The sequence below is a fragment of the Astatotilapia calliptera genome, chromosome 16 (genome assembly GCF_900246225.1).
Source record: "Astatotilapia calliptera chromosome 16, fAstCal1.2, whole genome shotgun sequence".
NCBI classification, from domain to species: Eukaryota; Metazoa; Chordata; class Actinopteri; order Cichliformes; family Cichlidae; genus Astatotilapia; species Astatotilapia calliptera.
In genome coordinates this window covers 33,604,655-33,631,579 of record NC_039317.1, presented here as the reverse complement: position 1 = coordinate 33,631,579, position 26,925 = coordinate 33,604,655, and the positions used below count along the sequence as shown (strand labels likewise).

At 45.3% G+C, this 26,925-nt stretch overlaps 1 protein-coding gene across 1 annotated transcript; it reads right to left on the bottom strand.

Moving 5' to 3' along the window:
* Positions 1-26,693, bottom strand: fn1a (fibronectin 1a). Its single transcript, XM_026144722.1, is given in 49 exon segments — positions 1-1,353; positions 1,483-1,602; positions 1,712-1,818; positions 1,978-2,103; positions 2,802-2,963; positions 3,124-3,262; positions 3,354-3,524; positions 3,734-3,950; positions 4,073-4,181; positions 4,829-4,918; positions 5,006-5,197; positions 5,289-5,378; positions 5,454-5,639; positions 5,737-5,824; positions 6,217-6,428; positions 6,662-6,931; positions 7,029-7,142; positions 7,228-7,383; positions 7,467-7,631; positions 7,762-7,878; positions 7,973-8,239; positions 8,342-8,431; positions 8,524-8,600; positions 8,677-8,791; positions 9,360-9,632; positions 10,179-10,370; positions 10,461-10,547; positions 10,651-10,819; positions 11,144-11,238; positions 11,452-11,715; positions 12,267-12,545; positions 13,601-13,795; positions 13,880-13,969; positions 14,105-14,233; positions 14,361-14,546; positions 14,629-14,797; positions 14,923-15,047; positions 17,599-17,739; positions 18,005-18,133; positions 19,354-19,509; positions 21,595-21,771; positions 22,722-22,904; positions 23,048-23,245; positions 23,684-23,842; positions 24,694-24,831; positions 24,941-25,072; positions 25,320-25,454; positions 25,569-25,694; positions 26,354-26,693. Coding segments are annotated over 49 exon segments (7,506 nt in total). The 5' UTR covers positions 26,484-26,693; the 3' UTR covers positions 1-1,284.
* Positions 26,694-26,925: the final 232 nt, after the last annotated feature.

Here is a 26,925-nt window from a genome sequence, read left to right as displayed (position 1 = left end):
TGTGTTTTTATCAGTTTATTAAAAAGATCAGTCCACAGTAGTTCAGAGTCTGGCACCAACAACATAAAAAACAAATGAATCAAAAATAAAGTGTACACCCTAAAATAGCACTGAACAAAATGCCTGAATAACAAGGGATAAATAAAAGAACTGAATTAAAAAATAAAAAAACACTAAAATGTAATCCACGGGGAAATGATGGTGAATTCTCCAACTTATTTTTGAAACAACAGTTACATTTCTAGGTGAGCCAGTTCTGGGTTTACTTTTCAATTTTTTATAGGTTCTATAATTTGTACTCATATTGCTGATGACGACCGTCTGCATGGTGAATTAAAGATTAATAGCAGACACATCAAAAGTAACAGAAAGGCTGTTTCCAATCTTTCTGTCATTTAAAAAGATCAGCTGATCTTCAAACTAGCAGACCACAGATATACACAGGATACTTACAGGAGTGCTTTTCTCGTAACAAAGGGAATTACACTTCACTACAAAGAATGTAGATTCACGCTAATAAAAACTGTCATAGCAGTTTTATTTTAATCGGATTGTGACGGTCATTTCTGTATATGTCACTAAAACTGACCCACAGGAGCTAAAAGTTATTTTGGGGGTACAATAGCAATACTGCATGGCTTTGAAACTGCCTTTGCAAAACGGCTCTCCCTCTTTCTATTGATATGGAAGGACCCACAAAATGCATTCCACCATTATCTAAATGCATTTGAAAAAAACGGATATGGCAACAAAAGGTGGCTGCAGACATTTAGAGATTTGCATAAATGCATTCTGTGTTTGAAAGAGGAATGTTCTGAAAACAAAAGCACCAATACAACGGTCAAAACACACATAACAATACTGCTTCTGTGTGTGTGTGTGTGTGTGTGTGTGTGTGTGTGTGTGTGTGTGTGTGTGTGTGTGTGTGTGTGTGTGTGAGAAAGAGAGCGATTTAGGGAATGAACGTTCAAGGGGGTGAAGCAGCAGGATTTGTGCTCTGACAGATTTGTCTAAAATTACTCTGATGGAAGAAATCCCTGGTTCTGTTGAAGAAAAGAGGCTCAAAACCCACAAAGAAAGCTGCTACAGGTCTTTGAAAGGCACAAGGATTGGAGTAGAAAAGTGTTGTTAAGGCACTACAATTTGGTGGGAAATAATTAAGGCACAAATCTGATGGAATATTTCCTTTTCACAAAAGCGAGCGGGGGCTTCCATCTTGAAGCGATGCTGACGCTGTTAGGGATCTCGTCATTTTGTCCTCCTTTACTCGTACTCCTTTCATCTCTACTCTTGTGGGCTGATAGCGTCTGCAAGCAGCTCCGGCCTCAAACATTCAATCGGACACTGGATGTTCTGGGGAACAGAGAAGGGCACGTCACAGGGAGAAGGGAGAGGAAACATGCATGTTGTATGGGCTACAGCTACATTTTTATCTGATGTAAATCTTCATTGGAACGATTACTATTAGAAAAAGACACTGACCAGTTTGCGAAGAGCATTTTCTCTGTAACGATCAAAGACGTCTGGGCGAACAGGCTGGAGGAGGTCAGCCTCCAGCTCAGGCTGCCCTCCTGGCCTCCTGCAGTTCTCACATCGCCAGCCCTGAAGAGAAGAGAGAGAGATGTTGCTCACACACACAGCCAGCCTGGCCTTGAGTGCACACAAACACCTTTAAAGAGCTTTAAAGCAACACTACAGGTGGCGTTCTCACCTGTAGTCCTCCATAGCAAGTACAGGTGCAGATGGCTCCCTGGTACTCCTTCTGCCACTGCCTCCCGACCTGGTACATTTTCCCATCGTCATAGCAAGTCGACTCATCTGGAGAAGGATAGAAATTAAAGAAGCATGAGAGTAAACTCAACACGTTAAAAAAATCCTGACATAGACCTCGTCACTTTATTCACACCAAACGTGTTCTCGTATCATTAACCTAACACGACACCCGGCTCTGGTGTGTGTCCGGCAGTCAGCACTCACGAGGTTCACATTTGAATTCTCCTTTGCCGTTGCCCAGACAGGTGCAGCTCATCATGTGACCATCCTCACCGCGGCGATCCCACCTTTCTCCAATAGGGTAGTTATTGCCGCCATCATGGCACCACTCTGAAGAAGGGAGAGGCAGCAAAGAGAGGGACAGACACGGAAAAAGAAAGGGACGAGGAAATGATGCAGAGAGGGAGTGAATGCACAGATGTGCAAAAGATGAAGAAAGCAGTTCATCAGTCGAGCCCATTCACAGATACATATTTATGCAGCGTGTGCAGACACATAATAAATATACAGAAAAATGAAATGCTCTCAGCTTCTCATATCGTCGTGTTAGCTTTGCAGTTATGGACAATACAAATAACTGAGTGCGAGGCTCAGTCGGGCAGATCAGTTTGATGTGAGGTTTTCACAGTTTGCAGAGAAGGATCAGAGGGATCCACATGGGCAGGCTACAGCTGACTCACACACAGTAAAGTCATTTTCTTTATGATTAACTGAAACAGTAAATACATTTAAACCTGAGGCAAAAAATGTTCTATGCAAAGGTCTATTTCTCATTGCCGTGGCTGCCCATGCTGACATTTTATTACTGCATGCTGCTGCACATCCACTGATTCTATGACTCAGGAATTTATAATGTGCATAAAGGCAAATGGCATCATTTTATGTGTTTAACTGAATTTCCATTTGCTTGTTTTATGCCTCCCTATTATAAATTCCTCGTGTTTAAATCACATAGAATTATTACTGGACTTTAATTCCATGGTAGGGTTTTGCAAAGCATGCTGGGATGGGGTTAATAAGCCACTCACTGGATGAATCACACCTAAAATGCCCACTGCCCAGCCCCAGGCAGCGGCACCACAGCTTGAAGCCCGTCTCTGACATGCGCTCCCACTCTGAGCCCACTTCATGGTAGGTGTGTGTGAACGTGTCGTAGCACACGTCCCGTTTGGGGGTGATGGGGATGCCACCTTTGAAGACAAAAAACCAATTTTTTTTATTGCTCATTAAGAAACTCATCGGGTTATTGATTTAATATTTTCCCATTTTTCACTTCAGACTCTTTGAATCTTTTCTACTTTTCAATTTTCTGTGATCAAAGAATAAAATTGCGAGCGTAAACTGCTGTACCAGCATCGCCAGCGATTACGACTTCCTCCAAAACCTTCTCTTTAGCCCCGCCCTTCATGGCCTCCACAATGACATTATAGGAAGCTCCAGACGTCAGTCCAATCAGAGTGGCGCTGGTGGAGTTGCCAGGGAGACGCATCTGTGTGGAGAAAGATAAAGCAGCTGAATGAGGAACGTCCTCTCATATCAAACGAGCTCGCGTGTGGATGTGTGTGCACACGCGTCTGTACCTGGAAGCCTCCTTCCTCCAGGTCTGTGATAGGATTACAGGACACCTCGTACTCTGTCGTGTGAGGGATGGGTTTCCAGGAGATGGTTGTGATTGTCTGAGCTTCTTGGGGAATCTCTGTTTCACTGTCAGAAAAACCAAACGCGAGACCAGGCAGAGGGCCGTCGCTCACCTACAGGAGCCACATGGAACAAAGTGTGAGCACATGAATATTAATTAGGGTCATGTATTTGTACCTGCTCTGAAATCAAAAACCAGCATGCATAAGACATAAGATTTGTTTTTACTTTGATTTCATCAAATAAAGCTGATGTAACGTGTTGGAGATGCTTTCACTGCTTTACTGAAACAAGATTATAGCTACATCAGGGCCTCACCCACCTTGACCAAAGGTACTCTGTTTCCATCAGGGCCTGCCACAGGAATATAAATTAAGGGCTCTTTGAGAGTGGGTCTCTGGCCTTCCTTGGGTCCACTGTAGGGGCCGAATCCATTATTGGGGCCCAGACCCTGATACTCTGTATAGATATGCTGACCCTGCTGGCCTGGCTGGTTCTGGCCGCTGGTGCCAGCCAGGTGGACGTGGTTGGAGTTAAAACTGGAGAAACAAAAAGAAAGGGATGATAAAACAGCAAAAACCAAGAGGTGCGAAATCAGAAAACACTGTTAAGGTGGTTAAAGAAATGTCCTTCCTTTCCATATGACTGTGGCAATGCTTACATTTTGTCGTCAAAGGACTCGGGAACATCCAGAATGTCAGTGGTGGGGCGATGAGGAACAGGAAGCTGAGGCAGCTCAGGGAACAACAGCTGAGAATCTGGAGCTGGTTCTGATTGGATCAAAGACAAACGTGTGCTGGCTGTTAGATTCTTAGATTCCAGTACTTAGGTTGGATTGGTTTCATTGTATAACGGTTAAAAGAGCTTTGGACGGCTAAACTCAGACCCTCCGGCAAGCATAAATTGCCCAACATATTTACAGCAGTGCTGCATGGCCAGCAGAGGGCAGCACAGCACAGCTCATGTAGCAGTTATTACTGCTGGTTTTGTCTCTCTGAGAGAAGTTACTCTTAACAACAATCGTGAAAAATAATCAAAGTCAAAGTTCTCATTACATCATCTAACTGCTGCAAGTGGGAAACTTTAAAAAAACAACCTTTAAGGCTTTTATTTAATGGTGTAATCTGTAAGTCTTTGTAGAAGTACTCATAAACTGAGTATATTATTCCACAACACCATGTCCCACCTTCAGCATATCACATTTTAAAAAGGTGATGGGAATAGTTTTTCTTTTTTCCCTTTAATGCAAGAGAAATAACTTTGCAATGTTCAGTTTCTCTTAAGTGATACCAGAAGTCAGAATAAAAGCGTTTAATACATTCGACACACAGTGAAACGTAGAAACATCTGTAGCTGAACTGTAACAAAAAAAGTTACAGTCGATAAACGGCTGCAGGTGGACGACGTCTGCACTTACGGGTTCTGGCTTTCCCCACCAGCGGTGTGCTTCTCAAAGCATTCTGCAGGGCTACGATCTTAATGACATACTCCGTTCCTGGTTTCAGACCTATTGTCAAACAAAAAGTCAAAAAGATTCATCTTTTTTTTAAAATAAATGTTTACATGACATGTAGTAACACTCATGCACACTTACCATTGATGGTAACAAAGTCCTGGCCTGCATGGGGTCTAGGAAGGACCTCTCGAGGCACACCACCCGCCTCCTCATAGGTGACGTAGTACCCTGTAATGCCTGGGCTGCGTGACGGCTCCCACATGAAAGAAATGCTGTTCGGATTCAGGGAGGTGAAGCGAATATTTGTGGGTGGGATGACCAGAGGCTGAGCTACAAGACAGACAGAAAAGTGATTACTCAGGAAATATGGAGAAAGTCTTTCTTAAGTAAATACATAATACTGTGTGATGTGCACAGTTACCTGTGTTCGCTGTGAGTGTGTAAGGTACGCTGCGCCCATGTCCTTTCAGCGTATAGATGTTGATCTTATAACTGGTGCCAGGCTCCAGACCTAGAGTGTGAATACAGACATGTTAGCGAGAGTCTGTATGTGCAGAAACACATGTTTAACTCTGCTGTCTCGTACCTGTAATAGTGTATAAGCGCAAATCAGGGCTGATGGTGTTTTGGATGGGTGTGTAGCCGGAAGAGGGGTGGGTGGGCGTGGCCTCAACCAGGAAACCAGAGATGGGGTCTGGCTTGGCCCGCCATGTCAGCGTGATGGTGGAATCATTAACATCAGCGATACGCACACGACGAGGCGGGCTGATATCTTGAAGCAAAGCAGCACCAGAGAAAAAGTATTAATAAGATGGAATAAAAGCAGCTCCTCATTTTTATGCGTCAAATTATCCATTTTATAAACTCACTCTCCAGGGTGGTGACCTCTCCCAGGACGGGCCTGCTGGTTAGAGAGTTCTTCAGGGCATAAACGTTGACTTCATAGGTGGTTGCAATCTAACGGGACCCAAAGAGATACGGTTACATTCTCCACAAGGCTGAGAGTCAAAATAGCGACTGAAGCTGCGAGATTATATGTCTGTGCATGTTTGTGCACAGGTATGGGTGTGCCTGGGAAAGCCTCGTTAAACAGAGTCGTTATCAGCAAGTGTGCAGACCTCCACGTGTGTGTGCTCGTGTGGTACTGCACATGTAAACGCACTAAAGCTGATCGAGCGGGCTAAATGCTTACAATTACATCATGTACAGAATTATTCCCAACTTATCAGTGAGCACATTTTTCTTTCTCGTCTGGTATCGATGCTTAAGAGAGACTGAAAAAGTGTCAGTATCTGTGATGGCTAAGCTATTGAAGTTTAAGGCACTGGAAATTTATTTAATTTACTCACCATGAGCCCAGAAATGTGTGCCTGAGTGGTGTCTGGGGCCAGGTTGATCTCTTTGGTAGGCCCGCTCTTGTTCTTTGGATTTACCACCACACGGTAGCCCGTGAGGCCCCTGAGCCCTGTTAGCTGATTGTCCTGACCCGGCATGTCCCAGCGCATAATGAAAGAAGTAGGGCTGACCTGGGAGAACTGGAGGTTAGTTGGAGGAGAGATTGCTGGAAGGAGGGAAAAAAGAAAAATAAGTGTTATTAGGAAACAGAAGAGGAAAGCTGGGTTTTTCACTTGAACTGCTGTTTCGCATTAATTAGAAAGCTTTGACGCTGGAAAATGTTCTCAAACATGTAGTTATAAATCGTTAGCTTCATAGCATAAGTGCCTAAGTCATTTGACTAAGTCAAATGACTTAGGCACTTATGCTATGAAGCTAACGAAATGTTCCCTTCCCTACCTGTAGCTTGTGTCCCAACCACGGCTGTGCTCTCTGTGTCATCGTACAGAGCAATGACCTTCACGGTGTATTCGGTGCCGGGCTGGAGACCGTATATGTCGGCTGACTCGGCGTCTCCTGTGGGAGCAGGAAGCAGCTCTCTCTCCCCCTCCTCAGAACTTGAATAAAACACTCGGTAAGACGTGACGGTTCCCTCGGGACTGTCCCAGGTGATCCGCAGTGAGGTTGAATCAACGTCTGAGAAGGTCAGGTCTTTGGGGCGGTCTACATCTAAAGGGAATGAGAGAGGATAAGAAAGACAAGTATGAGAAGGTGATGTCGTTTAAGTAAACTTTCAGTTAAAAGTTTCCACAAGGCAAATCCTTACTCGTTGAAGCCGTCACCACCTGTGGAGAGCTCTCCCCGTCTTGTACTTGAGCAACCACACTAAAGGTATACTCCGACGTCGGCATCAGGCCTGAAAAAGTAAACTCTGTCTGATCTGGAAACAACAAAAAAGGGAAAATCAACACGGCTCAAAGTTTACAGCTAAACTTCACAACACGCTGTGAATGTGGGAAACGTACCTGGAGCCACCACCTCGGTAAAAGATGGTCCCAGTCCATTTCTAGGAGCCCCAGTCACCCTGTAACCCTTGATGGGGCCTGCGGCGGGGCTCCACCTTACTGTGATGCTGTTGTCATTCACATCTGTCACCTCCATCTCAGAGGGAGAGTCGACACCTGCAAGAGAAGAAAACAGATGTGAAAAGGAAAGTGTAACGCTGTTATGTCTCAGAGAGATTGTGCACTTTGTGTGTCCGTACTTGTCTTATGAGTGACATAGATTGGGACGCTGGATGCGGGGCTGTCTCCTCTGCCCGTCACAGCGTACACAGTGATAGTGTAGTCAGTTCCAGGCTTCAGGTTAGAGATTGTGGCGGTGGACTGAGAGCCAGGAACCGTGAACTCCTTAGGATTACCATGACCACCTGAGGCAAAAAGACCTTCCGTTTGCAAGTGTAACGATTTACTAATGACTGGCCAAAAAAATTTGCAAAAAGGAATAATATAGTCAGAAAAATATACAGTTCTTGGTACAAATTAAATCTGTAAGTCTACCTGACTCTCCATGGGTGATCCTGTAGTAGCGCACAGTAACTGGGGGAGCAGCCCAGCGGACAGTGATGCTTGTCGGGTTCGAGTCTAGCACTTCCAGGTCAGTGGGAGCATCAGAGACTGGACAAAGACGCCAGAAAGAAAAATAAATACATATCCGACGTGTTGGCGTTAACGTCGTGAGTGGATAAAACATTGAAAGTGGCGTTCATACTTGTTTTCTGTGTCCCGCTGAGCGGCAGGCTCTCCTGTGTCCCGCTCACGGCGAAGATGTTGACCAAGTACTCTGTGTCAGGAGTGAGTCCTGTCAGAGTGAAGTGCTTCCTGGACGGGGGCAGCCTCTCGTCTTTGGACCTCCCACCCGTCACCATCTGGTAACGGATGCGGTAGCCGCTGATCTTACTCTGCGGAGCGAACCAGTGGATGGTGAAGGAGTTGGTCATGATCTCAGAGAACTGCAGGCCGACGGGTGAGTCCAGAGCTGCAGGTCGGGACAAAGAAGGATAAAGATGATTTCACTGGCTCTTATGATGCCAGTGGCTGATTCTAGGCTGATGCACAGTTGCTCCTGACTTAGAATCACCTGTTTTCTGAGAGCCAACCACAGGCGAGCTCTCCCTCTCCTCATAAACACACATCACGCTCACCAGGTACTCGGTGTTGGGCAGCAAATCTGCAGACAGCAACAACACCACAGATGTGAATGCAGCCCTTTCTTCTGTGACTGTACCTGGCTTTGTGTTAATCATGATTACTACAGCTTACTTCTTAGCACCACACTGTTAGCCGTCCCTCCTACGCTGGTCTCTGTGATCTCATCTTCATCATCGATGGGATGATACCTGAATGATACAGAGACCGACATCAGCTATATTCACAAGCTACTGCATGAGGACATTTTTGTGTTTCTTCACCTACCTGATACGGAAACTGTTAATGTCAGCAGTGTTTGGGACTGGGGGAGAGACCCAGGTGACCTCCATGGTGTCTGGCCCAACCTGCCCAAAGGCTAAATCAGTGGGAGCTGGCACAGCTGCGGGAAAGACAGAGCAGACTGTTGGATTTATGAGATTTCTTATTGGTTGTGAAACGGGATTCGGGAAATTTAATAACTCCACGAAAGGATGCAAGAGAAAAGACAAACATAAGGGAACAACTAAAAGAGAAAGTGAAATATTTACACGACCGTCTTTTAAAAGACGAGTCTGTGATGTGTTTGTGTGTCAGTGCAAATCCTCTTCTGAAGTTTTACAACATCTTCAAGCTGGGAGAACAAGCACTGTTTGCACTGGTGGGGGGTGGGAGGGCAAGCCTTAGTATGATAAACCTCTCAACTAATACCAGATGGTCCCCACACACACACACACACACACACACACACACACACACACACACACACACACACACACACACACTCAGGGCTATTAAACTGACAACAAAACACGCACAGCAGTTACATCAGCAACCTAAAGGTTTCTGTTGTTTAAAGAGCCGTGTCAAAGGTTTAATGAGAGCTTTATTACATTATATAACCTAAACAGTGAATTCACACTGAACGTGTGTGTTTTTTTAGTTCAGCTTGGTAGAAACACGGCTCTTACAGGTCTGCTGAGTGAGCGTGGTGGGCTCGCTCTCGCCATTCTCCGTCAGAGTGGTAACGCTGATGTCGTAGTCGATGCCCGGTTCCAGTCCGTAGACCGTGTACTGACCGGTTGTGGGCAGCACCTGGTCTTCAAAGATCGGCACGCTCTCGCCGGCTGCAACTACAGTGATCCTGTAACCAGTGATGGCTTTGGTGTCGAACGGTGTCCAGCGTAGACTGATAGTGGTGTCGCTCACATCCTCAAAGCTGAGGTCAGTCAGCTGTGGTACTTCTGGATGGATGGGAAGAGATTTGGGGGCAGAGAAAGAAAGAGAGAAAAACCCAGAAACGCCAAACAAAGAAACAAAGAGCCAAACGTGAGGAAAAAGAAAAAGGAGAGAAAGGATACAAACTGGTTAATCTGGGCCACAAACACTGGACTTCCAGCAGGGTGACACTGATGGAAGCCCTAATGTTAAGTTTGCGTCTCCTGATATACAGATATATATATCACCAAATGGTAATATACCTATGTTACCATTTGGTGATATATAAAGTTAACATTAAAAGCATTAGTGTTACCTATGAGTCACTTTAGCATAGGCACTTAGCTGCTGGTGCCTATGCAGAGAGCAACAGTTTCAGAAAAGAGCTGGTAGGTGTTAAAAGTTGAAGGTTGATGTTTTATTTGAAAACATCAACCTTCAACATGTTGCTTCTGCAGCTGATTAGAGAATGACTTTCCATACATGCACATCCTGTCTGCATGGCCTGATGGACCGGGAAGAAAACCCATTCAAACCTCTGAGAGGCCTTCTTATGAAATTAAACATCTCACCTGGTGTAATGACAGTCGATACCGGAGTGCTCTCCATCTCATCTTTAACAGCGACAACACTGATGTTGTACTCCACACCAGGGCTCAGGTTTTCCAGGGTGCAGGAGTTCTCACCACCTTCCACAAATTCCTCCACACTGTTTCCTTGTTGTCCGTCAGTGGGAGTGCATGTCACTCTGTACCCGGTGATGTCTTAGAGGGATAAGAGAGGTATTTAGTTGTTAGACTGGCTATTCATGATTTGCTTGTTGGGATTCTTCTTTTTATTGCACATGTGTGTACCTGGAGTACTGGCTCCGTTCCATTCCACTGTGACACCACCGGTGCCTGGGTTAGGCTTCAGATTGAGATCGGTTGGAGGAGACAGAGCTGGAGAGGAAAGAGGATAGAAGATCAGAGGAGGACGTGTGGAAAAAGAATGCAAAACAGAGAAAAAAAGGTTTGGAAAGTGGAATGAAAAGAGTCCACTTACGTGTGACAACGCGGCGTGTGATCGGAGTTCCCTGCTCGTATCCATTAATGACCGGCTGGACGCTGTAGGTGTACTCCACTCCTGGAGTCAGACCGGAAACGTAGATACTTCCTGACTCAGAGGTCACATCTCTCGGGGCTTCCCCACCCTGACTGGGCCGTACTGTCAGCTGAAAGATAAATGCACACAGTCAGACAGACTGAGCAGAGGAGGTAAAGGTCAGAGGTCAGTGCTTTCCCAAGAACACTGAAGCCAGCAGAACATTCTCATCTCTGGTGCGACACCTTCTAACCAATCAGATATATCTCAGAGGGTTCAAGTTCCCATGTTAGTAGCTAACTCTGAGAGGCGCACACTCAAGTAAGAATAACTGGAATGTGCTTTGCACAGCAAACAGGAAAATGCATTTAAACAGTCAGAATTACACACGTAAAGAAGAAAACCTGCACCCAAAAAGGCAAATGATGCAAAAATATACTGTAAGTGAGGGTACCTTGTAGCCAACGCGGGGAACTGGAGTCCAGGTGATTATAATGGAGGAATCAGTCACATCAGTGTTGAAATGAGGAGCATTACCCATCGCTGGGGCTACAAACACAGAAGGTGAAGGTGTGTTCTTATCAATTTTAGTGTCTTGGAGTATAAATACAGCAAAAACTTCAATATTCATGCTTTGGTGTTTGAAGGAGGCCACGCCTCATTGACTCGACTTATCCAGAAAAATCTTTTTTAATAGCAAAACGCACAAAAGTTTGAAGTATAAGCTCGGTGGCCACAAAGCTCAATGCACTGGATACTCACTGGTTGTAAACAAAGCTGTCTCTCCCGCACTCATGGTGTTGGTTTGCTCCGCGTGCAGAGTCACTGTGTATTCGGTATCTGGCTGCAGGTTGAGGAGGGTGTACTGGGTGAGGCGGGCAGGCAGGCGCAGCTGCTTGGGGTTGGAGCCCTCAACAGTGAGGAAGAGACGGTAGCCGGTAATTTTGGCACGGGGTGCAAACCACAGCACCACTGCACTGTCCTCGGTCACATTGGCAAAATGGATGTCTGTGGGGGCATCGGGCTCTGAGAAGACAGATAATGAACACTGTTAGATTCAGAGCAGTTTGATCTAAAAGACTGTCGGGAGCAGTATGAACAGTTTCAGTTCTGGTAAAAAAGCCATTCTTGTTTCACGCTTCATCTCCGTCTGCTTTATCCCATATTCAAACAGCCAGTCGTATCAAACCATCTTCAGAAACAAAGGGTCCTATAACAGATGGAATGGCCCCCGCAGAGCCCCCACAGTCTGGACCAGAGCCCAGGCTGCTTGGAAGAACTAAATCCCCAGACGCCCTGACAAAATGCAAAAAACTCTACCACAGGAAATACGTGCCACTGGAAAAATAAGCACTTGTTTATTATGGTTTCTGATCAGTAATCATGATTTCATGCATTTGTAGGATAACTAAAACATGTGCACATTGTATTGTCTGTTTCACAGTGTGGTTGTGTTAGGGTTAATGCCTCTTTACCCAGATTTTAGTCATGCAAAGAAGAGAGGCTGTGTGTATTCACATCCAGTTTTGGCATGTAAATGATTTCCCTGTAGTCTGGAGGCCATCTGTCATACTCACTGGTAGATTGCTCTCCAATAAGTGGCAAACTTTCGTGTCCATTATGAACAGCATAGACACTGAATCGGTACAGTGTTCCTGGCTGTAGATGCGTCACTTCAGTGTAGGCGTTCTGACTGACGGGCAGATTCATCTCTGGCTGAGAAGAACCAGACTCATCGACGGGCATCACGGTGACCCGGTAACCAGAGATTTCACCAGAGGGTCTGGACCAAGTCAGAACGATTTTTTTGTCAGACACCTCAAAGAACTGCAGGTCAGTCGGGGAATCCACTTCATCTGTGGGTACGACACAAACAAATGTCAGTATGTGTTCTTTAAAACTGAAGTTAGACTAAAAACGTTGGGTTAAAATGATTTAAAAATGCTGAGCAGAAAAAAATGCACGTATAATGCAATGGATGGAGTCTGTGATCACTCAGCACATGCAGCTGAATGTGTATGACCATCTTCCCCTTAATAAAGGAAACATGCATTTGAGGGAAGAACCCAGACAGCCTGACTTCTTTACCACTTATAGGCAGGAGACAAAAGCGCTGGACAAAATTAGTAAGAGAAGAAATAAATCTGACCCGAGCAGAATAAAAGAAGGGAAATAACACAAACCAGATCAAGTTAAGTAGTTGGCGATTTGATTCATAGCAAACTTTGAGTTATTGTACAAAGTTTTTTAGGTTGGGTCTTTGCAGAGCCCCGAATGTCGCTCTGAAGCTAAATGACTACTGCATTTCCAAAAACATCTGACCTTCATTGCTTGTTGCATAAATCCAGTCTAATCCAGCTGATGTGTTTAACATGTGTGTAAATAATTATAAATGATTCCTGTTACAGGACGCTCACTGAGACGAGTACTTCCAACCCTGCACCCAACCCCAATGGCAACCAACAAACAGCCTAAAACTGACTAATATGAGCTGCGGTGTGAGGTGGAGTTTCACTTTTCTGCCTTATATTAAACTCGGTCAGCTAATTTACACATCTTCAGTCCATCACACAAACTGTACACACACTCTTCCAACATCTGTTTGACCTGGCAGACTAACAGGTTTTACATAACTCCATCCCAACAGCTGTGAACTCAGTGACTTGACTTGCCTTGGAAAGTTCGTCTTGCTTCTACTGAGGATTGGAAACAGGCATAAATCTCTAAATACGCCACAGGACAACTTGCAGGTTATGATAGGTGCCCTCATGGCAAGTGTATTAATTCAAAATGTATGGAGGCACAGGCGGAAGATCAAATTATGATATGCAAAGATTAGAGGTGCTGACATGAACCATCGTGGATTATTCCTTACATCTTTTAGACCAATCAGCCAGTAGCACTCATTTACCTGGCAGTGGTTCCCCAGAGGTGCTGACTTGTACAAAGATGGGTTCACTCTCCAGGGTGTCCTCAATGGCGTAGATGCTGATGTTGTACAGGCTCCCTGGTAGAAGGTCACTCAGAGTCACGGACGTTGCTGTATCAGGGAGATTCAGCTCCGTGCTTTCACCTTCTACTGATGGAGTGTAGACCACACGATAACCTGCACAGAGGAAGAGGAAACAGTTACCCGTGTGCAGGCCGATGAGTTCAGTAGCCAGCGACTGAAGATGTTAGAGTAGCTTACCAGTGACAGGAGCCAGTGGTTTTTCCCAGCTGATCATGATGGATGCATCTCCCACTTCCTCCACTTCTTGCTCCTTGGGATCATCAGCTTCTATGAAACAAGGTGTAAAAACGACGTTATAACCACTGTGGTGTGCGTGTTGATGCATGACACGAACTGTATCTCAGTGCTGCATTTAGTTGTAAAATCAAGGTGATGATGACGACAAATAATGTGTGTTCGCACCTGTTGTTTGTCAAGTAGTAAGAATGAGGTTGTCCTCGCCTCCCTCAGTAAGCTCACAGACATTAACAGTGTACTTCCTCCCAGGGAGAAGCTCATTAATGTTCACAGAGGTAGCTGTGCGGGGCAGATCTGACAGGAAGGAAATATTTTGGATCAACAAATCTGTGACGAACGAGGGAATTGCTGTGATTCTGAAATCAAGCAAAACGTCAGATTTTTTTGATCTTAAAGTGTAAATATCTGTATCGGCGCCTACCAAGAACAATAGGTTGTCCAGTGCCTTGTCCCTGCTCAATGAGCCCGTACTCCACTCTGAAACCTGAAACTGTGTCCGAGGCAGAAACCCAGGAGATGACGAAGCTGCTGGAGGTAATTTCGGTTACAGACTCTGAGATGTCAACCACAGGCGGAAGAGGGGTGGTCTCGCCTTGTGTTGTAGCCACTACAGGGAACGTCATTGATTGGTTATTCAGGACAGTCCCATACACATTCCTCCAAAACCATCAGTGACTTCGTTAACTTACATGATCCATAAGTGGTGGTGAAGTCAAAACGTGTGACCTCTTTGCGCCCAAAATGCAGCACGCTAATCAGCTGACCCTCGTAGGTGATGCCGGGTTTCAGACCAGAGATGGTGTACGAGTTTAGATGGCCAGGAACTGCCACCTCTCTCCTCGGGCTGTGAGAGTTTTTCTGTAAAATCACATGAGATGTAAGATCTGAGGGACAGTTTACAGGCTGACATTGTTTTAATGGTTAATTAAGTTTAGCCCAATCATGGAGGAAGAGGAAACAAATCTAAAAAAACAAACCCTTTCCACTCTCCATTTAAGGATGTACTGGGTGATGTGTGCAGACGACTGGGCGTTCCACTGAATAGGGTGGGAGTCTGGTTGGCTTCCTGATTCTGTGATGATCACCTGGACGGGACGGGGACCACCCGAGACAGAGACAGAGCTGCTTTACCAGCCGCTGTGCAGTGAGTGACCAGTGTGCAGGAGAGCAGGCACATCTGTGCTCCAGAGTGGGAAATCATTTTGTTAAACCAGTAGCTTTACATAACCCAGTTTAACAGTGAGTGGGTGTGTGGGAGGATTTTCCTGAACAGAGCAGAGAAAAAGTGTTAAAAACTAGCAGGTCTGTGTGAGATTCCAGCGCAGACTCTCAACAGTTTCTGCTTCCACCGTAGTTTAAGATTTTTCCTGTTGTCTCAGAAGCTAAAAAAGTGCAAAAACATGTTAAAAACTGACACTAGTATGAAGCTTGTAATTCTCACACAGTGTAATTTGACATACAGAACTTATTCCTCCACTATGTAGTCTCTTTTCCATCCAAGAAACATGTTTCGCTGCTTAATTAACCAACAAATTTCCCCATATTCACCCAAACAACAGTTACCACCTGAGCCGTCGCATTAGTGCTCGTCTGTGAGGGGCCAACCACGCTGTGGTGAGATCTGGTGGTCATTACACCATCTGAGAGAAAACTGTAAGGGTTTGAGTCTGCACTATAAAAAGCTGCAGACGTGCAGGAGTTCACCGAACGATGCACAAATTATACAAGATGACTTTGCAGGTTAGAAGACACAAAAGAAGAGAAGTGGTATAAGCAGAGGCAGAAATCCAAAGGGGATACATCGAGTCATCCTGAATGTAAACAGAAGTCATGTGGTGCGCAGACTCCTGACATAAGCTGGGCTCATAGAAACTGGTAGCTTTGCTATAAAGAACTGAGGTTTTCTAACTGCTTTTTCCAAATAGCAGACCTGTAATCACAGTTTCTGAGCAAGTGGCGTGGTTAACCATAAGTTTCTAGCAGATACGCAAACCTCAAAAACAATCTGGGACCTATTACTGCCTATTACAACCCCACAGGCCACTGGCGAGGGTAAGGGTTATACAGAATCAGATGTGGGAGGTGCACGAACGGATGCACACTCACTGCAGAGCGGCTATACAACGAGCCTCACAAATGCGCTCTCCCCAGCTTTACTTATGTCTCTTTAACGTACAAGCATGTGCATGCAGACCTGACCCTTCACTCTTCACACTTAGACACAACATTCATTCTTGATACCGACAGACGCACCGCGAGGTGGTGATAAGGACAGCGGCAAAAGGAAGTCATTCTGGGAGTCATCCTAACAATAAGAAATGCATCAAAAGATTCAATTACACCCCAGACAAGAAGACGTAAACAAAGATGGCAGACAAGAAAACATATTTTCTAGATCTTATCAACGCATGTGCCAAATCAGAAGCTTTAGAAAGTCCTGCAAGACTGTTGCTTTTCCATTTTTACCTTTTATGGTTTTTCCCAGTTCGAGTCTGGATCTGGTTCATGCTGCCCTTAAATCTTAGCACGCTGTATTTTGTATGCCAAAGAGCATGCATGCACATGCGCGCACACGCATACATGCACACACACGCGGAGCTAGTTCACAGCTGGTTGCGATTATGGCCACTTACGGTAGAACGATGCCCTACATTTCGTATCTTCTGTCAACCTGCTTCAGATACAGAGCAAACCAGTAACAGTCCATTTAAACCTGGAACAGTCACCATTTGCACAAAGTTACAGCCTCACTTGGAACTAACCTGATAAATTTATCCAAGCTGCAGGAGATGGAAATGTTTCTGCTCCTCGAAACACTAAAGCCACCACACAAGCTCACACGTGTGCATGACTCTTTTCTTTTATAGAGTTGGAGAAAAGTTTGGAAAAGCACCTGAAAAACATTAAACGTGCACGACAGACACACCGGAGTCTGTTATGAAGGTAATAGTGATAGATTATAAAAGGGAACACAAAGTGTACTAAGAGGGAACTTAAATCCAGCTAAAATCTGTGATTTTGAAAGGTGTGTGCTGAGATTACGGTCCAGGTAACTGAATGTGAAGTAGTGTCTTGCTCTGAGTGACGCTGGTTTAAACTTTACGAGATGAGATTTGAATTAACGTGACACCAAAATCCACAAACTGAAACCTGCTGTTCAGGGAGCTCGGTGTGCAGTAGGTGTGTCTGGGCTGGATACGCGCTCTGCACTGTGGCGTTTGGTACAGCTGTAGCAACAACACAGGGGCTGTACCACATGCTGGCAAGAACAAAGGCTCAGAGTGGGGGTGCACTCGTAAAAGAGGAAATCACACCCACTCCCGGCTCTGTCTACTTCACATCAAAGTCAACAGCCTCTTTCCCAAAGGGACTTGAACAAACATTTTTCAAGAGTTGGAGCACAAAGTGATGCTGGAAAAGGTGCCCAGGTGAGGAAAAAGCGAGCATGCTCGGGACAGGCGAGCGTGTGATAGTCCTTTACGGCTTCCTGTTATTCTTTGGACTTTTAATAAACTGAAAATGTTTTTTAAGCTGAAGTAAATTAAATCGCACTCAAAAATATTTGTATCACAGTCCTGGGAATTTTCCTTTGCTCCTGCTGTTACAGCCGCACGTCAGCCCAAAATATACGAACAAAAGCACATTTAAAACCTCACCAGGGTACGTCTGCTGGGGCTCGCAGCTCAGCTCTCCAACACCATTGCCATAGCAGTAGCACTTGTACATGATTCCATGGATGACTTTATCCCAGGAGTCTCCAATCTGATAAAAGGCTCTCGTCTCTGGCTCCTGGCACTGGTCTGAGGGCACAAAGCAGAAGTGTAACAGTATGCAAAAAACAAGGGCACTGAAACTCATGAAAGTCATATATATTTACAGTTCAGAGCCTGCACTCGCTGTGAGTTATTATATTTTAACTACTAATAAAAATTAAGAGGATTCTCCGTCCATTTAACAAATACGCAGCATAAGCTTAGTCGATAAGTCGTGTCTGTTCTTCGACCCTACACTGAAGCAAGGATTAGGATGATAGGAAAAATGCAAAGTGTGCAATGACAAACCCACCAATGGCGTCACACTTCCAGCGGCCACGGCCTTGGCCAAAGCAGGTGCAGTTCATCATGTATCCCTCATCGTGCCGCTTGGTGAAGGTCTGGTTAACCTCGTATGTCAAGCCATCCACGCTACACTGGTCTGAAACAGACATTCAACAAAATGCTGAGCACCGTTTGTGTGCAGTGCAGGGTTTGTGTGTGTCTGTGTGCAGTGCAGGGTTTGTGTGTATCTGTGTGCAGTGCAGGGTTTGTGTGTATCTGTGTGCAGTGCAGGGTTTGTGTGTGTCTGTGTGCAGTGCAGGGTTTGTGTGTGTCTGTGTGCAGTGCAGGGTTTGTGTGTGTCTGTGTGCAGTGCAGGGTTTGTGTGTGTCTGTGTGCAGTGCAGGGTTTGTGTGTGTCTGTGAGCAGTGCAGGGTTTGTGTGTGTCTGTGTGCAGTGCAGGGTTTGTGTGTGTCTGTGTGCAGTGCAGGGTTTGTGTGTGTCTGTCAGCAGTGCAGGGTTTGTGTGTATCTGTGTGCAGTGCAGGGTTTGTGTGTGTCTGTGTGCAATGCAGGGTTTGTGTGTATCTGTGTGCAGTGCAGGGTTTGTGTGTGTCTGTGTGCAATGCAGGGTTTGTGTGTATCTGTGTGCAGTGCAGGGTTTGTGTGTGTCTGTGTGCAATGCAGGGTTTGTGTGTCTGAGCAGTGCAGGGTTTGTGTGTATCTGTGTGCAGTGCAGGGTTTGTGTGTATCTGTGTGCAGTGCAGGGTTTGTGTGTATCTGTGTGCAGTGCAGGGTTTGTGTGTGTCTGTGTGCAGTGCAGGGTTTGTGTGTGTCTGTGTGCAGTGCAGGGTTTGTGTGTGTCTGTGTGCAGTGCGGGGTTTGTGTGTGTCTGTGTGCAGTGCGGGGTTTGTGTGTCTGTGTGCAGTGCAGGGTTTGTGTGTCTGTGTGCAGTGCAGGGTTTATGTGTCTGTGTGCAGTGCAGGGTTTGTGTGTCTGTGTGCAGTGCAGGGTTTGTGTGTCTGTGTGCAGTGCGGGGTTTGTGTGTGTCTGTGTGCAGTGTGGGGTTTGTGTGTGTCTGTGTGCAGTGCGGGGTTTGTGTGTCTGTGTGCAGTGCAGGGTTTGTGTGTCTGTGTGCAGTGCAGGGTTTGTGTGTCTGTGTGCAGTGCAGGGTTTGTGTGTGTCTGTGTGCAGTGCAGGGTTTGTGTGTGTCTGTGTGCAGTGCAGGTGCAGCTAAGGGCCCATAAAGTGCAGCTGTGCAGGTGAGGGATTTTTATCTAGCACGACCTTTCACCTTTACACTCAGGGAGATCTAATACCAGTCTGTAGCCCCTTGCTTGTTGCCACGGTGTATCCTGCAGCTACACGTGTGGACACCTACCGTTTAGCTGAGAGTAAGCAATGCAGCTCCATTCTCCTCTGCCATTGCCAACACAGGTACACCGCATCATGTGACCCAGAACCTCGTGACGCTTGTCCCACTGGTCGCCTACACGGTACATCGCCCCTTCATTCGATGTGCACACCTCTTCATGAGCTGGGACACACAAAAGTAACTGAATGTTACACCTCCTGCTGGTCTTAATGGGGAGGAAATACTAAAAAAAATTAGATGCACGGATCCACACACACACACACAGCATACTTTTATCATGATCAAAACAAACACATTAACATGACCGATGCCCTTTGGACATCACTGACTCAACCCTGCTATTACTGCACAGGGTGGGAGAGGATGCAGACCCCACAGAATACCTGTCTTTGTCTCCATAGCAAAGAAAATTTGATTAAAAGCTAGAAACAGCTGTCGTGTGCTCTCGTATGTATGAAATCTGCCATAATTAAAGAGAGTGAGTGGTTTGGGTTTTTTCCAGAGAGATATACGTTTGAAAAAGTGTCTGATGCAAGTAAAGACCTGCTTCCATGTGTGAGCGTGCATGTGTGGAAAGAAAGCGTGTGGCCTTTTTTACTTTACTGCATTCTGATTGGTCGATTCTGACCAATCACTGCACATGAAGGCTGTAGCTAGGACATAAGTACAGGAATGATTAGAACGTGGCTTAGGAAGGCTTTGCTGTGGGTTTAAATAAATTAAAATATTTGCATGTTGTATGTCACTAACACTAAACCTTTGTGTATGCTTTTGTTAAAAACATGCAAAAACTTTCATACGAATTCTGTTCAAAATAAATATGCATGAAAGCCTGAGTGAGTAAATGACGAGAAGCTATTTTTAGTTTCTCCCTGATTCACAACAAATGGGTCAGCGCAGCGAGCAGCTCTGCATGTTTGATTTGGGAGATTTTTCATGTATTTATTTATTTGACTAAACTCCGGATATCCTTTCTGACACAAAGGGATCTGTGTCTCTTCCTGGGACTGAACCACAGATCTTTCATTTCTTAAGTGGAAAGTTCAAAATTGAGCCAAAAAAAAAAAAGACACTCATTTTTTTGTCCATATATATGTGTTTTTGTTTCTGGGTTCAGTGGTCCTGACCAGTTGAAATAATTAATTATATTGTTGGATTTTTGTTTGAATTCATGCTGGACGCGTTTCTACCCTCACAGTTAAAATGAGCCTTTCCTTCAGACCGTGTAAAATGTGGATCTGTTCCAGTTACAAACCCATTAACAGCTGCCTAAATGTCAGTCTGCATTCCATCAGCAGTCATCTATTTAAAATTAATAAAACTAATAGTCTTTAGTGTAATTTAAACCCTGGTTTGATGACTTCAAAGTGGCTATTTAAAAAGCTTCTGGCTGATTTGTGGGAACTAAATTAAATTCCTGCCAAAGAGATTTATCAGCAGCTGAGAGGCTGATTGCAGTTTAACCAGGCACGGGGGCTGAATTTGAGAAAGGGATTACTTTGTTTTGTTTGGTTTTTAGATTGTGGATCTAACCAAGTAAATGATGACATTTGCATAATGGAGGTTAAATTCTGACTGTGGGTCACAGCTGGAGGCTGTCCCGCGGGCACACGGCAGACGGTGCAGAAAGCTTTGAAGAAGATTGCCACAGGTGGAGGCGAGGGGGCTCCGGACCTGATTAAACGTCACCATTAACACCTCAACGACCGTGTTTGTTTTGACGATGCCTGTGAAGTCATTACTGTCAATATAAAGGAGCCCTGCGCTCTGAATGTATTCACTGCGATGCCAAAAACACACATTTGTTGTGACAGCTCAGCTGCTTTGTATAAAGTGACTTTTACGTCTCCAAAGTTTAAATTGATCAGATTTTTCTCTTTTTACAGCACGATGGCACCAACGTCATCGCTGTCATTACTGCTTCAGACATTAGTGTGGTTTTAACGACCCCTCCCACAGTTTCACTGGCTTCAGTCTCCTTTGTTACCCACAGAGACTAAATGGCACCAAGCTGTAAACAAAAGGTGTAAGAAGTGTAAACAGATTTTGCCTGTGATATCAGCGCAGGCTGCTTTCTAGCATCACGCTGATAATCGCCTCCATGCTAATTCAATCAGCTTTAAAGGTCAGGTAAGCATTCAGACTGGGGTGGAGGTTAGACTTTGCAATTAGCAATTAGCTGCCATCATTGTTAGGAAACTGCTGAGCCACGAGCTAACAGCCCTCTCTCACTCTGCACACACTTACCCGCCATGGGACAGAACCCGAAACGCCGCTCGTCATCATAGTTTGTTGTGGTGCCGCACCACTTCATGCCATCCCTTCGTCCATCTGCGGTACAGTCGGTATAGTTTCTGCCATTGTAGAGGAAAGGGAACTGGCAGAGAGCGCCGTTAGAATTACCGCCACGTGTTGCCACAATTGCTAAAGAAGAAGAAAAAAAGCAATAATAAGTAATAAGTTTAATAAACATCTCCTTGACAGACTGTGCATCTTGCTTTGGACGCAAGCTTGTGACAACTGGGCAAATGTAAACGTAGCAGCTCATTGTTAACACGTTTCAGGGTCTTTGTTTAACACATTAGGAGAACAGCAGGTCTGGGTGCTGCAATGAAAACCATCTCACAGCTGGCCAGCTGCCTGTCATTACACAGGAGGAGGCACATGGTCAGCTGCCTCCTTCTCACTGCAGCCTCGCTGTTATTGCACATCAGAAAACCTGTATGAGGTCTTAAAGTTAAGAGATGGGAAAAGCCTCACATTCAAAGGAAACATGTCATGTTCACGCCCTTTTGTTTGATTACCTGCACTGACCAGGAGATGCCCTACTGTCGATAAAACGCAACTCCTGTCTTTTTCAACAGCGCACACTCATTTTCTTCAAATATCAAAGACATGATACACTCCACACTGTATATAAATGCCACTTGTTTTGCACATATTCAACTCTGTATATTTTATATATTTTATTATTATTATTATTATTATTATTTTATTTTATTTTTTTACTATTTAATTTGTAAAAATGTGTATACACACACACACACACACACACACGTAGGAAAATATTTAGTATACACATCCAGAAATGCATACACTATTATATATTGTACATATATTTATTAGTTTCAGGTTGGCCATTCTTGTATTTTGCTCGTTTGTGTTGTTGTGTTTGCACATCTCTGTTGCTTGTGGGGCTCGCACACAAGAATTTCACTCGCATGTGCTGTGCCAGTGTGCCTGCACATGTGATGTGACAATAAAAAGTGATTTGATTTGATTTGATTTGATTTGATATTTCTATCTGAAGCACACAATCACCACCACAGAAGAAAAAACATGTCAACACGTCAGCGCTCCAGCGTTTAGCTCACCGTTCTTCTCTGTGCAGAAAGAAAATTTCTGCTCTGTCTCGAAGTCAGACGAGGTGGAGCACCACAGCTGCCCGTCAGCACGTCCATCTGAGGTACAAGAGTGGTAGGTCTTTCCCTTGTAAACAAAAGGGAACACACAGGGCAGACCACCGGAGTTGCCACCGTATACTGGAGCAGGTCCATCTGAAGGAGGACGGGAAAACAAACAGAGGCATAAACACCACTTGAGTCGTTTTTGTGTGTCTGACTGTGCCGTCAGCCTAATTATGCTTAACTCTGCAGGTGAACTTTGTAATTTGCAAATTTGTAAAGAAATAATTCATTACCCCATGGGTTGCAGCTGGACCCGGTGCCAAGGCAGGTACAGATCATCTGCGTAGTTCCCTGTTTCTTAATCCAGCGCTGGCCAACAGAATACATCAGCCCTGTCTCCGTCTGACAGGCTCCATTCTGGGCATGCTCGGGCACAGCGTCGGGCTGGTAGACCACGGGGTGGATGTTGGTGACAACACGGGAGCCAGTGCCTAAAACACAACACGTTACACCAGTCAGATATCAGAGCAACAGCTCAAGTTAGATAAAAAGCACGAATAAAGAACAACTGAAATTATTAGTAGTTCTAAAGACTTACTTCATGTGCATACATGAGTCAACTTAAGTATATGAGTAACGCCTACACTACAACAAAAAGACTGTCTTACTGTCTCTAAGTCACAATGAGCATGTTTCTGTCTCACACCCTGTCATCACTTTCCCCCTACATTTGCACATCTACTTTCCATTTCTGCCTCTGCTTCTCATGAGGTCACGATCACGAGTTCCAAGCTGCGTTTTTCTCACTTCATCACTTGGACACTTGGCACCTCTTATCTCTCTCGCCTCACAACATGTGTCTCTGGTACGCATTCCTCTCCTCGCACAGAGCCGGGGAGAATAGACACAGGGATATTGTCAGTTCTCACCCAGGCCCGTGGTGTGAAGTGAGGCATGTCGTTCGCACTTCCACTCTCCTCGGCCGTTCCCCGTGCACAGACACTTGAGCAGGTGACCCCGGGCGTCGGTCTTGGTCCAGGTATCTCCAATACGGTAGGAGGACAGAGTATCCTGGTCATTACAGCGATCTAGGAGAGAAGGAAATGAGAAGTAGAATATAAAATAAAAGGAAACTCTAAGCAGTCTGGTGACTTGGGGGAAACTCTCTGCAGCGACTGAGTGGGGCCTGAATCACTGGCTAGCAGCTGGTTGCATGTTTGTGCACACATGGGGAAATTTATTGATGAACTCTACGAAGTGTCCAAGGCCACCCTGAGCACTTGGATAAAACAACAAACTAATTGAGAAAAGCATTCATTATTACCTGATGCACCAGCCAACATAATAAAGGACTGGAGTGACGGTTTAAACTGTCGACACAGCTGGAAAACATTTCCTCCCCAGCCTCTTAAAATTCTCCAAGAAATAACAAGCTCACTTTACCATTAGTCCTTCTTAGAAGACTCCATGCTACGTGGATGGCATTCACTGAGGGTTTAAAGGATGTGCAGACATGTGTGATTCAAAACAGCAGCAATAAATTCAGATTTTCTGCTCGTGTGACTTTCTGAGGGTCGGCAGACAAGCTTACGTATCCATGGAGATCATGCAAAACAAGAAAAATCTCGAAAACGAATGAATAAAAGTAGGACGGCAGGAAATTAGATGGCTGCCCCTTCCTGAGGATGGTCCTTACAGAGGTTCTTCCTTTTGAAAGGGAGTTTTTCCTTCCCACTGTCTCCAACTGCTTAGTCATAGTTGCTTGTCTGATTGCTGGGTTTTCCCTGTATTACTGTGGGGTCCTTCACTTACAGTATAAAGCACCTAGAGGCAACTGTTGCTGTAATTTGGTGCTGAATTTCATTTTTCTTAGCTAAAGCTGAAAGCAAAGCAGAAGTGTAGATGGGGCAGACAAAGCAAAGCAAATAAGTTGTCTCACTCCTGGAGGTGCATGTGATGCGTCCATTTCCCTCCCCGACGCAGGTGCAGTCCATGACCATCCATCCCTGATACGGCTTCTCCCACGTCTCCCCAACAACATACGATGCTCCCGCCGAATTGTCGTAACAGCGCTCAGCTGCAGGGTACAAACTCATTAATTACTTGTTCAGCACTGTCTATGAAACACACATATGGCTGATGCAGAAGAATGCATCTGTTAGTCACTGCCTGTCTGAATGACTCACCAACAGGTTTGCAGGCCCACTCTCCTTTGCCGTTACCCAGACAGACACACTCCAGCATGTAGCCTCCTGTGTCGTGGGGTCTCCTCCAGGTGTCACCGATCTTATATGAAGCCCCGCCCTCATGACAGCGATCTAGGTGCAGAGAAGGAGAAGACATGATTTTAGAGATGATTTCAGGCTCATCAGCATAAGCAAACAAAGGGAACTGAAAAAATGTGATGCTTCATTATTTAACCACTAACTGCAAATAGCTGCATGGCACCAGGTTCTAATCAACTGTGGAGAGCGTGGGGGGTTAACCAGTTTACTGTTTGGCAGTCCTAGACGTGTGGTCTGAGGTTAGAGCAGTTAAAACAGGCACACAGTATCACACACTTACTGGCAATGGTGCAGCTGATTTTGCCCCTCCCAGATCCAATACAGGTACAGTCCCAGATCATGCCGTCCTTGGGTCTCTCATAAGTTTCTCCCACAGTGTAGTACCGCTCGTTGACTTTATCGTGGCACCTTTCCTCTTTAAGAGCAACAGCAGAAAAGATGTTTTTGGTACATGTTTTGTTCTTTTCTCAGACAGAAGTGAAGAATAGATGTGATTTTTGTGGACGCAGCTAACAGCCCACAAACTAACCTTGGGGTTTGCTTTTACACTTGATTCCTGCAACTCCGTGGCAGGTACAGACCAGAGTGCTGTCCAAAAACTGCCGCTCCCACTGTTCATTGATTCCATAGAACTGACCATTCTCCATACAACCCTCTGACACGTGAAAATGGAAACAAGACAGAGAGAAAAAACAATTGAGTGATACAGATCAAAGCTGCTTGGTAAAGATTAAAGCAAGAGATCTTTTTAAAATTTGAAAGACAAATGCAGCCACTGGAAACTTGTCCAGCCCCAACCACAGCTAAAAACAGACACGGGACTTCTCTCCCACACAACGATAAGCAAACCCTAAATTGGAATCACCACTCTGCTGGAGGACAAGGCTTCTCCCCTGCCTGTGAAAGTGCCTGGATGTGTTAACTTGACTTCAAAGGAGCCTAATGCCGAGTGATAAATCACTTGCACAGCGAATAATAACCTTCCACTTTTACTCTCTATCTCCATCTTCTTTGTTCACATCTGATTCCCTTTGGACTTTTTCCAGCTTTTAAACAGATGGCGTGCTTTGTATTTTCATTCCCTTCTCATTCTTAGACCCAGTCTGGGGAGGACAGGAGGTTTTCTGGTGACTGAGGTTAATCCAGAGTTTTATGACTGCACAATCCAGCAAGGACCACCAAGGACCCCCCTCCCCCCCAAAAAAGTGCGCAAACTTTGCAGTTTAATTAAAATGTCCTCACCCCCACCCCCCACTCCGGCCTCAGATTGGAAGCTCACAGGCTGCTACACTCACTCACTCACAAACGGCTTACCTTGAGAGACTGAGGGGACGTGATGCTGATGCGCCTGACGCCGATCCCTGTGCGTCCCTCTGGGCATACAGTTCACTGCGCTCCCGATACACAGGGCAACCAGCACCCTGGCGATGGTGCTGCCAGTCATACTGTCGAAGAGTGACTCAATGAAAGCAGAATGAAGCTGCAGGTGTCCCGCTGTTATTATATGCGTATATGAAAGTGTTATTTCAAATACACCCAGAGAACTCGGCTCCAATCAGACTGTGCGCTTTCTGCCGCGTCCCAGCCTGCTCCCTCTGTCCTCCTCTGCAGTCTGCGGCCCCAGTGTGCAGGTTACCACTCTGTGCTGGGAGTGATTTATCTGGGCATGGCTTACTTTCAGGCGGAGGAGGGAGGTGCAACAATGAGAGGGACTACCCACGCAGACGTGGGGCAGGCAGGCTTTTGCGAAACAAAGATCATTCATATGTAATGTTGCTTTGTCTTGCTTTTGCTTCGTTTATTTGTTTGTTTGCTTGTTTGTTTTTATGTTTGAAGAAGAATTGCTCTAAAATAACCTTTCATCACGCAGATTACCAAACTTAACA